Below are 15996 nucleotides of genomic sequence, written 5' to 3'. Positions count from 1 at the left end.
ACCGATCCGTAACAGAGGTCCAACATTTTATCCCGTCTGGTAGGACAGGATACATATTGATACAGATTGCCCAAAGTTGATTTAAGGGAGACATGGTTAAAGTCCCCCATTATAAAGTTTGGTGCATCAGGAGAAAGCGCCTGCAGCTTCTGCACTACGTCTGAAATGATGCTGCAAGTGGAGGCGGGGTGAGCCTTCGGGTGAATGTAAACTACGGTTATAAAAAGTTGTAGTAATCATCCACAACTATTTTCAGTTGCAGATGATAAAGGATTCAGAAAGTTTATTCATGCAGGTCCATATGACAGAGAATATGCATGTTCTTTTTGTTTTCATATTATAATTTATATTTAATTGTGTTGTGGTTTGCAGTGTTTTGTGTTGTTTCACTTTAAATTTGTTTAAAAGGAAAAAGCTGAAAATTTAAATAGTTAAAAGTTGAAATGTGATTAGTTGGTTTTTGTATTATATGATTTATTTATTACATTTTATGTGGAGTGAATAAATAAAAGTATATTTACGGTGGCCCCTACAGACAAAGCACGTACAAACTCCGAGGCATGTACAGAAGACAACAGAAGTGCTCCAGGATGCTAGGGGGCAGTGTTGAGCTTTTGTTACCTAGAGGCTACACAATCCAGCAAGTACCAACAACCGGATTTGGTGTGTGGTAGTAACAGGTAAATGAACATATTTTTTAATATATATGAGTGCTTGTGTATAAATACACAAACAATACACACATGCTTTCATGCTTTCAATTGTGTAATTTAAGTGATCTGCTCTGTTTGGAAGTTCAGTTAAAGCTAGAAATGTGTTTTGGAGTTTGCACGTGCTTTGTGTCGTGGTCCTCGTGCCTCGCTGGCTCACTCTGTGTTTGGCAACATGTTTTGTGTGTTTTGTTTCCTTTGCGCTCTCTCTCCTCTGCTGGGGCGGTGCTCATTATGGGCTCCCGCCCCTGGCCCACGCACCTGTGCTCACCGTCACACCTGCAGCCGATCCCAGCTGATTTGGAGCACTATTTATGACGGCGGACCTGAACCTGTATCTGTGAGTTTGAGACTATCCCTAACCTGGACGTCTCTCTCTGTGTGTATATAGATCTGCCCTGGACCCGAGAGAGTGTGTGTGTGTTTGCAACCCACTGAGAGCATGTATGGGATTAATGCCTGCTTCCCCCGGACCCTGGAGCCCCGGACCGTTTTTAATTAAAGCAACAAAACAACCTGAAGAGCCGCTTGGGAGCCGGAAGAGCCGGTTCTCTAAAAAGAGCCGGAAATCCCATCACTAATTCCAGCTGGACTTTTGTCAAAACCTGTAGTGATACTGTTGTGACAGGAGTATCGGAGCAGTTGAGATGCATTTTTTCTAAACACTGGGTCTCTGTGGAATTTAAACCCCAAAACACGCTGCGCCAAAAATTGTTCCACCCCAAGGATCGGGTCTTATACTTTATCAATAAAAGTGTCTCTATATTTTTCATGTAAGATAAGTTCTCTGCTAAACAATGTGAATGGGGACAGTTTATAATTGAATTATAGTATATAATTACATAATTATTAAGGAAAATTTATTTTTCCATGTAAAATGTTTAATCTAATGAGCTCTGGGGGGTTTGACACACTTTATACCTTGTTTTTTGTTCCAAAACAGCAAAGCTGCAACCAGAATAAGATCTAGAAGACCCAGAGAACCCAGAGCAGCTACAGGTGAGATGATGGAGGAGGACGATGTAGAAGGAGGGGAATTGAGATTGGTAATTGTTGTTGGTGGTGGTTTGGTGGCACTTGGTGAAATGGTGGTGGTGTCATAGACATCTGCAGGAGAGATGATAAAACTGGGTCATTGAATTTATTATAAGCTCAGCAGGTTTGCTTTAAACAGGAAGTGATGTCAGTGTTCTGACCTCTGACCCTCAGAAAGCTCTGAGGAGATGATCCAAACTCATCAGTAGAACACTGACTGATTTTCAGTTGTAAACGGGACAGACATGACTGTGGGATAGGACAGGGGGAAAGAATGAAAGAAAGAGAGGGAGAGAAAGAAAGAAAACCAAAGGGGAGAAGAGACGGTGAGAAGGGGGGGAAGAGAGAAAAAAAAACAAACAAACAACAAAAAAAACTCCTGGGTCACCTGTATGGAGAAAAAAAACAGAGGAGACAGCAAACAACAAAGAGCAACATAATAAGAAAAAAAAAATGCACCATCACAATAAACTAGCTAGCCATAGATATCAATAGTTACTAAATAATAAACGATATTGTGCAACACGCAAGATAGACAGCGCACAGTGTGCTTTGAGGCAGCAGCCAAGAAAGCTGTAGTCCGCGTCTGTGAATACCCATGTGTACACCTGTGTGCATACCTGTGTGGATCAGCATGCTTGCATTCCAAAGGTTTCTCCATGTAATGATCTGCTAGGGAGTGTGGGGGGCCACAGCCCTGTCCTTTATGGTATCAAGCAGGTATGGAGGAGATCAAAACTCCAGACATCCAGAGGCCCCCAGAACACAAGAGACCAAGGAAGACCCACAGAGGGGCAGCCGCGCCACTGTCCCAGTAAGAGCTGAGGAGAGTCCCAGATGAGAGCTCACTCAGCAGCCGCGGAGCAGAAGCCAGGGGGAGTTGCAGTGACGCGCCCGTGAGCTCCGCCGCCAGCCAGCTGTGCCTGAGTGACCGAGCCCCAGGCCGAGAGGCCGGGGGCACCCCACCTCCGAAATGGCCCGAGCGAGCCCCAATAAGCGGCCGCCAAGGAGTGAGCCGGTGTGTACCCGGACGCCCACCCCCAGACACAAAGAACCACCAACGCACCGACACCTGAGGGAGTCCGCCACCGGCAGGGGAAGTGGTGCAGTGCAGGGATCTCAAAAATCACTTCTTTATCTGAGGAAAAGACCCACAGAGTGATGTAGAGGTGGTATAACAGTCTGCTGTTAGTCTGATGAAATGAACGACTTCATTACCTGATACAGTGATGTTGACTTCTTCACTCTTCTCTCCAGCTTCACCTTCACACCAGTAAACTCCACTGATTGGCTCGCTTTGCTTATCAAGCAAACAGGATGAACCTGTCACATGGTATCTCACCTTCACTGACCCTAACGCTGGTGATCAGGGTCAGAGGTCACACGAAGCTCTCTGGGTTTAACCTCACATGAAAGGGGCGTCGCTGTCATCATCACAAAGGGGCCTATAACAGGTCATGTGACCCTTCTACAGGAAGTGATCCCTGTGAGTGGCGCCCACATCAGAGATGTTCTCAGATGGTGATTCATCAAACCTGCACCAGTAAAATCTGACAGTAGAAGGATGATGAGTGAAACTGGTTAATCTGGTGTTTGTGGCACAGAAGGTTTGACCTCCACTGTGTGACACGGGTCAGACTCCAGCTGGGCCTGCCGCTCTCAGCCTCACTCTGAGGAAGCCTACAGTCTGTCACAGTGGAAACTACACCGGGGGACCCCATCCTTGGGGTGGACCCATTTTTGTTTTAGCGTGTTTTGGGGTTTAAAAGCCACAGAGACGCGGTGCTTAGGAAAAATGCATTTCAGCTGTGCTGATGCTCCTGACACGTATAAGACTGGGGAAACCTGCATTCAGCTGGACCTGAAAAACACTATGTCCAGATAAACACAATCAACTTTTGGAGAAAAATAAAAGATTCTTCATCAGACTAACAACTAAAAACATCACACTTACCTTAACAGTATGGGCTACATCAAATATATTCAAGACCGACAACAACACTTCTCACTGCTGCTAATTTTAACAAAACTAAACAAAAAGTAGAAAAAGGCAATTCACCAAGTCTTGAAAAGTAAAACTGAAAAATAGAAACACAGAATAAAATAAAACATCCATCCAGATCTTTACCACCAACAACATAAAATCTATCTTAATTAAATGGCCAAATTCTCCAATAAATTAGCAATAATAAAGTAAGAAAAAATAAGACATTCAATTCATGGACGCTCAAATTAAAAGAGCGACATTAAACGCACCTCATTGCCTGCCGTAGCGTTCTTCGCAGCTGCACTTCACCTCAAAGGTCGGTTAATACATCGGATTGAACTTAACCAAAGTCCAATTAAAGGAAAATAACGGGAGTGTTAGGAGTCACAGGAAAGACGGGCTCCTCAGCAGCGCAGCATCCGATTTTCAAAACCTGCTCACCTGAAATCTCAGCCAGCAGGCCACAGCCAGGCTCCACCATCAGCCAGCAAGCCCAGCCACGCTCCACCATCAACCAGCAGGCCACAGCCAGGCTCCACCATCAGCCAGCAAGCCCAGCCACGCTCCTCCATCAGCCAGCAGGCCCAGCCACGCTCCTCCATCAGCCAGCAGGCCACAGCCAGGCTCCACCATCAACCAGCAGGCCACAGCCAGGCTCCTCCATCAGCCAGCAGGCCACAGCCAGGCTCCTCCATCAGCCAGCAGGCCACAGCCAGGCTCCTCCATCAGCCAGCAGGCCCAGCCACGCTCCTCCATCAACCAGCAGGCCACAGCCAGGCTCCTCCATCAGCCAGCAGGCCACAGCCAGGCTCCTCCATCAGCCAGCAGGCCCAGCCACGCTCCTCCATCAGCCAGCAGGCCACAGCCAGGCTCCACCATCAACCAGCAGGCCCAGCCACGCTCCTCCATCAGCCAGCAGGCCCAGCCACGCTCCTCCATCAGCCAGCAGGCCACAGCCAGGCTCCTCCATCAGCCAGCAGGCCACAGCCAGGCTCCTCCATCAGCCAGCAGGCCCAGCCACGCTCCTCCATCAGCCAGCAGGCCACAGCCAGGCTCCACCATCAACCAGCAGGCCCAGCCACGCTCCTCCATCAGCCAGCAGGCCACAGCCAGGCTCCACCATCAGCCAGCAGGCCTAGCCAGGCGCCATCATCAGCCAGCAGGCCCAGCCACGCTCCTCCATCAGCCAGCAGGCCCAGCCACGCTCCTCCATCAGCCAGCAGGCCACAGCCAGGCTCCACCATCAGCCAGCAGGCCTAGCCAGGCGCCATCATCAGAAATTCCGCTTCCAGGTCCCTCGTGGTGGCCGCCTCGTGCTCTCGCTTCAGTATGCCACCCAAGAAAGGCCCAACACCAGAGGAGGTTGAAGACATTAAAACCTCCCTCGGAGCGCTGTGCGGAGACGTGGCCGCAGTCAGGGCGCAGCAGGAGCTGCTTCTGGGGCTTCTGGAGGAGGTAAAACAGCTACGCCTCCAAAATGCCGAGAAGGACAGACGGATCATGGATCTCGAGCGGCGGGTGGATGACCTGGAGCAGTACACCCGTACGAACGACGTGGTCATCAGCGGTATTAAAATCAAGCCACGCTCGTACGCGCGCGCGGTGGCCGGGAACGTCGAGGAGACCCGCTCGGTGGAGCAACAGGTGGCGTCCTTCCTCCAAAGCAAGGGGATAGAGATGGACCTGGAGCACATAGAAGCATGTCACTCACTGCCCAGGAGGAGTGACAGACTGCCGGCCGTCGTTATGAGATTTGTCAATCGGAAGAACAAGGTCGCACTGCTGAAACAAGGACGCAAACTGAAAGGCACGGACGTTTTCATTAATGAGCATCTGACACGAAAAAACGCAGACATCGTGAGGAAGGCAAGGCAACTGAAGAAGAACGGTAAAATACAACATATACATGGGTAACAAACTGTAAGATTTTCATTAAGCTAAACGGGACACCAGAAGAGGCAAAAGTACTGATAGTGAGGAACATGGAGGATCTGGACAAGTATAACTGACACCAATGTATCAATTACACCAGGAAATGACATGGACACGTTGAAATTAATTCTTCAACAGAAAGTAATTGATCTAGATTGTGAATATAAGGAGCATAATATAATAGATCCAGAAATAGATTCTGAAAGTAACTTTCTCTCTTCTTTTGTTAAAAATTGTAATTATTTCACTCAGGAACAATATGAAAAAGAAATTAACCTAGACGGGAAGCTCTCATTAATTCACTTTAACAGCAGAAGTATGTACTCTAATTTTGATTTCATTAAGGACTATTTGCAACAATTTTCTCGCCCCTTTAGTGTTATAGCCATCACTGAAACTTGGTTCAATGTCGATAAAGGAATAGATTTTTGTTTGAATGGATATGATTTAAAATACATGAATAGATTAAATAAGGCGGGCGGCGGGGTTGCTATATATGTTCATAACTCTATAAAATATAATGTTGTAACAACTATGTCTATGGCTATTGATGGAATTTTGGAATGTTTGACTATTGAGATTATGAATGAAAAAAAGAGAAATGTTATAATAAGTTGTATATATCGGACACCCAGTTCAAGTATTGACACTTTTAATGAATGGATAGAAAAAACGTTTGCTTCGGTGAACCAAAAATTACTATTTATCTGTGGTGATTTTAACATTGATTTGCTAAATCCAACAAGGTTAAAAGCCATTGATGACTTTACTGACACGATGTACAGCTTATCACTATATCCAACAATAACAAAGCCAAGCAGAATAACATCACATAGCGCCACTATTATTGACAACATTTTTACTAATGTCATGGATTTCCAAATTAATAGTGGTCTGCTTGTCTGTGATATAACTGACCACTTACCAGTTTTTACTTTGTGTGACTGTGATTTAAAAAAAATAGATACCAAGATCATGATAGCAAAGCGAACAATAAATGAAGAAGCAATTCATGCCTTCAATTTCGATTTAGCACAACAAGATTGGAGTTCGGTGTATGAAGAGTCAGATGTGGACAAGGCTTATGATAATTTTCTAGATATTTTTACTATGTGGTACAATAAACATTGTCCTGTAAACGAACACATGACAAAGAAAAAAAAAGATAAAAAGTCCTTGGCTCACAAAAGGAATTATTAATGCTTGCAAAAAGAAAAACAATCTGTATAAACAGTTTATCAAAGTAAAAACAAAAGAAGTGGAACAAAGATATAAAGCATATAGAAATAAATTGACTGATATTATAAGAACGAGCAAACAACTTTATTATAGAAGAAGATTATATGAAAATAAAAACAATATAAAAGGAACTTGGGATGTGTTAAACAACGTAATTAAACAAGGATCTTCTGGAACATCATATCCTGAATATTTTACTGATGCAAATGGTGAAAATCACAACATGAGTAATATTGTCGATGGGTTCAATAAATTCTTCATAAATGTTGGCCCTGAACTAGCAGCGGACATCCCGTGTCATAAAAATGAAAATATCAGTAATATAAAATCAAATCCCTTTTCACTGTTCCTCTCAGCTACAAATGAGCAAGAAGTAATAAATATCACATTAAAATGTAAAAGTAAGTCTTCAATGGATTATCATGACATAAATATGTCTGTAGTTAAACAGGTTATTCTGAATATTGCTAGTCCCTTAACATATATCTGTAATTTATCATTTCAGTCCGGTTGTTTTCCAAAAAAAATGAAAATTGCGAAAGTAATACCACTATATAAAAGTAATGACAAACACAGTTTTACCAATTATAGGCCTATTTCTCTACTGCCTCAATTCTCAAAAATTCTAGAAAAACTTTTTAATTCAAGATTAGAAAAATTCCTTGAAAAACGTCAAATAATAAATGTTGGTCAGTATGGTTTCAGAACGCAAAGAACCACTTCAGTGGCGATAATTGAGGCAGTAGAAGAAATTACTGATACACTGGATAAAAATAAATATGCAGTTGGTATTTTTGTTGACCTCAAAAAGGCCTTCGACACAATCAATCACTCAATTTTATTGGATAAATTGGAAAGATATGGTATTCGAGGGAAAGCTGGTAACTGGTTAAAAAGTTACCTAACGGGTCGGGAACAATATGTTAGCATAGGGCATTACCATTCAGAGAAACTTGGTATTACATGTGGTGTTCCCCAAGGGTCAGTCTTGGGACCAAAACTTTTCAATGTATACATAAATGATATTTTTGATGTTTCTCAAGTACTTAAACTCATACTGTTTGCAGATGACACCAACATATTTTTCAGTAGCGATGATTATACTGATCTTGTAATGACCGTAAACAGGGAGCTACAATTAATAAAAAAATGGATGGACATAAATAAATTATCATTAAATATAAATAAAACTAAAGCAATGTTTTTTCGTAATTTAAAATATAATATAGGATTACCAATTATCATTGAAGGCGTACCAATTGATAATGTGAGTGAAAACAAATTTTTGGGAGTCGTGATTGATAATAAAATTTCATGGAAACCCCACGTCAGATACATAAAAACCAAAATTTCCAGAAGCCTCGCAGTTTTGAACAAAGTGAAACAATTCCTTGATAAAGATGCACTTCGTACTCTGTACTGTACCCTGGTTCTTCCATATCTTACATATTGTGTGGAAGTGTGGGGAAATACATATAAAAATACAACTACTCCATTAGTCACAGTACAGAAACGAGCACTGCGTATTATTCACAAGGCTGGTTACTGTATCTAGATCATACTCATAAACTCTTTCTTCAGGCAAAGTTACTTAAATTCCAGGATCTGGTTAATTACAATACATCCATAATTTTGTATAAAGCTTTTACTAAACTTTTACCGGCAAATTTACAAACTAGATTTGAAATTCGAGAAAAGGTTTATAATGTGAGAGGCTTTGGAGAATTCAAATTACCCAGAACTCGAACAACCCGTAAAGGCTTTTGTGTGTCTGTATGTGGTGTGAAAATCTGGAACAGTCTGAGTTTACAATTGAAACAATGCAAAAAAATTCCAAAATATGTATGTACATATATGTACTTGCGTGTGTAGATATATATGTATGTATATGTATGTGTGTTTGTTACTTGTAGTTATTACTGCCTGTTACCTGTGGTAATGTAATTTATAATTTATATATTCTGTATTCAGTTATGAAGGCTCTAATTGTTGTTTGCGAGCTGCCGTTTAGAAGCTTGTATGTGCCGGGGCTGTTGATGGGTCTGTATGCAATGATGGGCGTAGCTGCGGGAAGTTTATATTTTTTTTTGTTGATGAGTGAGTATAGGGGTGGGATTTAATAAGTTTTCTTTGTCCCACTCCTTTTTCAGGCAATTTTTGTTTTTTGTTTTGTGTATTTTATGTTCAATATACGTATTTGTTGTGCCTGAAAATGAAAAAATAAATGAAATGAATGAATGAAATGAAAGGTAAGGTGAGAAAATATAATAGATATATATAATCAATCAATAAGGTGAAAATATCAGATAAAAGGGTTTTTTTGGTTATAAGGAATAAAGAGGTCAAAGGTCAAAACAAGAGTACTGTTAAGTTAAAATTAAAGGGTCAAAGGTCAGATTAAACAGGTTACACAGAAAGGATCGGCCAAACTTAAACAAGGATAAAGAAATAATACATTAAACAAGGAAATAAATTAAAAGTCTGAGTTAATGAGAAATTAAACGTTTAAATCAGGTTAAGAGTTAAATTTTAAGCTTTTCTTAGTTAAACTAAATAAAATAATCAGAATAAACGATTGGAGGAAAAAAGCAAAGATGTTGTGATCAAATAGTTTGTACGGCAGAAAGAAAAACATGTTTCAGTAGATTGTATGTTGGAAACCACAGTAGACACAGTAGACTCAAATCATTGTTACTGAGGAATTCTGCCTTAAACAGTAAAGTGTTCTTTAACAGTGTGTGTGTGTGTCTGCAGCTGTTGTGTTGTTGCTGCATCGTTGCCTCAGGGGGAAAGTTGTGTGTGTGTTATGCAGACTAGCAGAGACTGCAGCTGTCAGCAGCCACACACACTTTCTATTCTTCAAATCAAATCACAGTGAAACATGTTCACTGACAGCTCAGCTTCAGCATCGTCTTCATGCTGTGACTGCAGCCGTTCAACTCTGTTTGTCTTTAACCCAAATCATCACAACATGCAAATATAATCATCAAAATGATGTGACTGGAAGGATGCAGCAGTCTGTGCTCCACCTTTCTCCTCCACACCTGCAGGTGGAGAACATGGATGCATGAATCTCTACAGAGTTCTTTGAATATTATCCGTCTCATCAGTTTTCAGTGAACAAAACTCCTCACAGAGCCAAAATAAGCAGTTTGTATCCAACATAACTCAGCTGGACTCTGATGCTCCGTATAACAGCCACACATGAGTCTGGATTCACTCAAAGCATTGAACAAACTTTATTGGAAATGAAGCTTTTGGACATTTGTTCTCTGATATTTGCTCTTCAGCTCGAGTCTCCATCAGTGGGAACATTTCCTGATTCAACTTTTCTTCTGTTCAAATCAAACTCCATGAGAATCAAAGTGTGAATCAGAGTCCTGATGATCAGATTCTATAGAAACATGGAGACTGTAGAGGATTTACACTCAATATGTTCATTTGTTCCCTTCAATCAGAATCAGAATAGAAATCAAGCGGATCTACAAATGAAATCAGGGGTAGATTAATGTTATTGACAGGACAGATGATCAGAGGTGCAGAGTTTTTACCTCCATAATTAGGACTGGGACAGAAGAATGGGTGGAGTTTGTGAGTGAAGGAGCAGCCAGTAAAGGAGTAGATCAGAGCTGCAGCACCTACATCATAAAAGGAGACCAGACCCTCCTCATAATCCACAAACACCCCCACCTTCTCAGGACCAGGATGAAGACAGAGGGGGACTGAAGGGGAAGCATTAGCTTTGTACAAATTTCCATTTCTCAGCATCACAGTCCAGAAACCATCCTGAGGTCTCACTGTGATTTTTCCCTTCCTGTTGATCGACTCTGTGGCCACTCCTAAAGTCCACGCAGTCTTTCCTTTAACCTGAACCTCAAAGTAAAATCTGCCTGAAGAGAAACTCTGCTCTCCTAAAACACAAACATACTTAGAAAATCTCTCTGGGTTGTCTGGAAGTTTCTTCCTCACATCACTATGATAAACTTGTTTTCCATCATCAGACAGGATGAGTTTAGGATGAGCTGTATCAGGATCCAGAGTCACATCCACCTCATGCTGCTGCACCCTCTGCAGCTCAGCCTCTAACAGCTTCTTCTTCATGGGTTTCCAGACTGTCTCCTCCAGCTGAGCCACAGCTCTCCCCACAGTCCCCTCATATGATGGTGGATGAACTCTGACCTCTGTCCAGTCCTTGCTGGGTGGAGCAGCTTTCAGGGAGGAGAAGCTTTGGAGGAGGTGGAGGTGGTCTTCACAGCGTGAGAGCTGCTCCACCTCAGAGCTTCTCTCCATCAGCTCAGAGATTTCCTGTTCCAGATCTTTGATGAGACCTTCAGCCTGTTTCTCTGTAGCTTCCTGTTTGTCTTCGATCTCCTTCATGAGCTCCTTCAGGCATCTCTCAACAGACTCCATCAGAGCCGTGAGGACCTGAACACCTTCTGCTTTCTGTCTGTCTGCAGCATCTTTACTCATCTTCACCGACTCTGTGATCTCCTGAATCTTCAGTCGTCTCTTCTGGATCATCTGCTGAATCTCAGCCTCTGTCTTCTCCAGCTCTGCCTTCTTTCCTTCATATTCTTCTCTCAGAGGAACAAACTCGTGGTTCTTGTGGTCTAAAACAGAGCAGAGCATGCAGACACATGTCTGGTCGGTCTTACAGAACAGCTGCAGAAGGTTATCGTGCTTCGTGCACATCCTGCCTTCCAGGTTCTCCACAGCATCAACCAGCTGATGTCTTTTCAGACCTTTCAGTGTCAGATGAGGCTCCAGGTGAGTCTGACAGTAGGAGGTCTGACACACCAGGCAGGACTTCAGGGCCTTCAGTCTGGTTCCAGTGCAGACGTCACAGGGAACTTCTCCTGGTTTGGCAGCTTGTTGCTCTGAGCTGCTGCTGCTGGCTTTCTGCTGAGCTTCACGTCTGAACTGAGCAACCATCTCAGAGATGAAGGTGTTGATCTTCAGCTGAGGTCGAGTGTAGAAAGTCTCTTTACACATGGGACACTGACAGCTCTGACTCATGTCCCAGTGCTGACTGATGCAGGTTTTGCAGAAGTTGTGTCCACATGATGTAGTGACTGGATCAGTGAACACATCCAGACAGATGGAGCACAGAAACTGATCTTCAGATCGCAGATTGCTGGCAGCAGACATGTCTGCACTCTGAGGGAGAAAGAAGAGAAACATTTGATTCAAAATTCACTTTAAATTTCATTTTTACAAAGAGAGAAACAAGCGTCAGTAGTCTGAGGAGCTTTGAGAGAAAAGCGTCTGGACTTCTTTAAGTTTCTACTCATCACAGAAGCTTCTTCACCTCATCCTCAACACGGACCAAGGAATGAATACTGCACTTTTGGAAGAACTCCCTCCCCTGCAGCCTCTTATCGTCAAAGGGACGGAGGTGGAGAGGGCAAACAGCCACAGATTCCTGGGACTGCAGGTTACATCAGACCTGAGCTGGACTCTCAACACTACAGCAACTGTGAAAAAAGCCCAGCAAAGGCTTTATTTCATTCGGCTGCTCAGGAAAGCTGGCATGAACCACCACCCTCTCACCCAGGCCTGCAGAGGACTGATAGACAGCATCCTCACCGCAGGCATCACTGTCTGGTATGGAAACACTACACAGACAGAGAGGAAGGCTCTGCAGAGTCAGAAAGTCTGCAGAGAGGATTATGGGAACAACACTTGCATCCATGGACCTGCACATACAAAGCTGCACATACAATCTCAGACACAACAGAGCGGACAGCAGCATCACACACAGAACACGATTCTTCAACAGCTTCTTCCCCACAACTGTCAGACTGACGGCAAACAAAAACACACTGAACACTTAAAATAACACAGCACTACTTAACCTCACTTTGAATGTATCATCGGTTCACTGACCATCGGGCAATACACTCACAACAGACTTGTGAAACAGATCTGTGGAACAAATGTGCAACACTGTGAGTGCGATAAGAGGTAGAGAACTACACACTCTCTGTACATTTTCTTCTTTTTCTTTGTATATAGAAAATAGTACGACTACCCTACTCCGGACTTCATTTCTATCCTCCTGCTTTTTCTGTCTTTATATTGTTAAAGTGTGATTTGACTTGGAAAGCTCTGCACAAGTATTCCACTGTGCATGGACTGTTGGTCCTGTGTGCAAATGTCAAAATAAAAATCTTGAACCTTCAGTTGTCAGAGTAACTGGTGGAGACCCAGCAACACACTCAGACACAAACTGGTTCATCTGAAACACAAACTGAACAACGTCGTGTCTGCTGTACAGTGCAGCGTCCAGATGAACAGGATCAACAGGATGAACATCTTTTTAACAGTCGTTACAAAGATGTGAAGTTGTTTGGCTGACACAGACAAACAGTATCCCACATTCTTGATTTTTAGCTCACAAACACGTCTTATAAGGACTTATTGATCCTGAAATGTTGGAGGTTTTAGCTCTTTAAACAGTAAAGTTACAGGAGGATACAGATAATTATCAGGAAAATGTCCTCGGTTTGTTAAAATGATCCCGTCCGATAACACACGAGAACAATAAATGTATAATTTTCTGTTGTAACCCACAAACTGAACGGTCACACTCATCTTTCATGTTGTCACTAAAACATCACTCCTTCCACGTCTAGTTGGTCGTGATGGAGGCGGAGTGCGTTGGGTCCGCTTTCCCTGCCCAGCCGATGTTCCTGACGCAGGGAAACAGATCCTGTTGGGGATCCCTACCTTGGCACAACACCTGCCATGGTCTTTGCACACTCACCACAGTAAATGCATCATGTTGTCAGCTTTACAGTATCATAGTCAGAGAAACTGGTCAGGCCGCTCTCTTCCAAATGTCTACACTTCACCCTTTTACTGTCAGTGGGCTCAGAGTCCATCTAATGTGGCTCATTATCTGATGCCGTCTGCAGACCAGTGTTAGACACTGAGAGGTTGATGGCTCCGTGTCAGAGCACCGGCCTTAACGAAAAAGTTATCAATCGTTCTTTTCATCTTTTCTCATTACCCACAGCTACATCCACTCCTATCACGCTGCTCACCTCTGCTGCGACGATTCAAACAGCCGGAAAGTAAATAATTTGGAGACGGTGCGTTTGTGTCACAGTGAAGAGTGAAAACAGAGACTTTCTAAAACGATGATGCATGTTAGTCATGTGATGCAGGCATGTGACCAATTAAACAAAGATAGTGGAGAGCATTATACAGCAGCAGTTTTGACAGTCCTATTAAAGATGAATATCAGTCTGCACATGCTCTACAGAGCTTTTCTTCAAATTCTTTATTTCTCTCTCGCTTTTGCAACTTTGTACTTTTGTGTTACTCGCAGCAACAACTCCACCTCATTGTTAGTCCATTTTAAAACTCGGTACTTTTCCTCCACCTCTGCTGCGACGTTTCAAACAGCTGGAAAGTGAATAAGCGGCAGACAGAAATGAGACCGGTCGAATCATCTTGCGTTTCACGCATGCGCAGGACTGGAACGTAAGCGTTTTCAGCCGTCTTAATGTGGACGCACAACTCTGTGAAAACGACTGAAAACACTAGTGTGGACGCGGAGCGCTGTTTTCAAATCTATCCGGGCGAGTGTGGACGTAGCCTAAGTGGCACCATGGAGAAATGAGGTGGCGCTCTAGAGCCCTGATAAAGTGAACAGAGTGAAGATTTGTGTAGAAGCAGGAAGTGTGGTCAGCTGCACTCACCACTGTTGCTGAGACAAACCTGATGGACTCCAGTGAATCTTCTTTTAGAGACAAACAGGACTCGACTGCAGCTCTGCTGCTGCTCTCTCACACTTTCACTTCTGCAAAATGACGTTGAGCTTCTTGTTTTTCAGCTGTTGCTCCGCCTCTTCCTGCCTCTCTCTTTACAGGAATCAGCCGGTCTGTACTCAGTGACTGTGTGCAGCGGGTGGGAGGTACATACAGTGTGTACTGAAGTAGAAGTACTACTGTTAAAAATACTCCAAGTACTGTTTCAACTTCTTTACTCAAGTAAAAGTAAAAAGTACTGGCTGTGAAATGAGAGTAAAAAGAGCTGATTGAAGAACATTTCTAACACGTGTTTATAAAAAGCTAACTGAACCATGTGCTGCATCAACGTGATAATAAAATAATATTATTCACTTTGTTTCTGTCTAAATTTGAATTCTAATAAATATTTTAGCTTGAAATAAGTGAAAAAAATCTGCCAATGGAACAAGTTAAAACTCACTATTTTTTCTCTGGTTTCAAGATTCACTGTCTTGAAAAAAGTTCATATCCGGTGGCAGACGCCCTCAGACATCAGTGCGTTGGTGGTTCTTTGTGTCCGGGGATGGGCGTCCAGGTACACACCGGCTCACTCCTTGGTGGCTGCTTATCGGGGCCTGGGGCTCGCTCGGGCCACTTCGGAGGTGGGGTGCCCCCGGCCTCTCGCCCTGGGGCTCGGTCACTCAGGCGCAGCTGGCTGCCGGCGGAGCTCACGGGCGCGTCACTGCAACCCCCCCTGGCTTCTGCTCCGCGGCTGCTGAGTGAGCCCTCATCTGGGACTCTCCTCAGCTCTTACTGGGACAGTGGCGCGGCTGCCCCTCTGTTGGTCTTCCTTGGTCTCTTGTGTTCTGGGGGCCTCTGGATGTCTGGAGTTTTGATCTCCTCCATACCTGCTTCATGCCCTGGAGGACGGGGCTGTGGCCCCCCCACACCCTCTAGCAGATCATTACATGAAGGAACCTTTTAAAAACAAGCGCGTCCATGCTCACAGGTGTACACACGGGTGATCGCACCCACAAACTACACCCTTTTTGGCTCCTACCTCAAAGCACACTGTGTTCTGTTGATCTTATGTGCTGCACAATAATGTTTAATATTTAGTATTAACTGTTATATTCCCATTGTTATGGATTCAAATATTGGGGATGGAAAATGGTCTATTTTTCCTTTTCATTTCTTTTTAGGTAGAAATTCTGAAATTACATGAACCTGCTCTCAACTCGGGCATTTTAGACTAAACCAACTTCAGAATTCTCAAAAGAACCTCAAACCTATTTTCAGCTCTGGAGACCAGAGTCACTGAATAGGAGACTTGGATTTGCACCCTTTAAAAATGTGT

General features: G+C 43.4%; 1 protein-coding gene across 1 annotated transcript; it reads right to left on the bottom strand.

Annotated features, from left to right (window-relative positions):
- Positions 1-10206: 10206 nt before the first annotated feature.
- Positions 10207-14692, bottom strand: LOC146578233 (E3 ubiquitin-protein ligase TRIM21-like). The gene is made up of 2 exons (XM_085268593.1): positions 14610-14692; positions 10207-12060 (listed from the first exon to the last, which is right to left on the bottom strand). The coding sequence occupies exon 2, from the start codon at positions 12049-12051 to the stop codon at positions 10354-10356; it is 1698 nt and encodes a 565-aa protein (XP_085124719.1). The 5' UTR covers positions 12052-12060; positions 14610-14692; the 3' UTR covers positions 10207-10353.
- Between the last annotated feature and the right edge of the window lie 1304 nt (positions 14693-15996).

Source organism: Mchenga conophoros, linkage group LG3 (assembly GCF_057382185.1).
Source record: "Mchenga conophoros isolate Kocher_MC1m ecotype Shallow Benthic linkage group LG3, M_conophoros_male_GT1.1, whole genome shotgun sequence".
In the NCBI taxonomy this organism is placed as follows: Eukaryota; Metazoa; Chordata; class Actinopteri; order Cichliformes; family Cichlidae; genus Mchenga; species Mchenga conophoros.
Note: the sequence above shows the minus strand (reverse complement) of the source record. Positions and strands in the feature narration are given on the sequence as shown.

What these genes read in the sequence shown, in the direction of transcription:
- LOC146578233 (XM_085268593.1), bottom strand. Translation starts at nt 12,051, where the DNA reads ATGTCTGCTGCCAGCAATCTGCGATCTGAAGATCAGTTTCTGTGCTCC.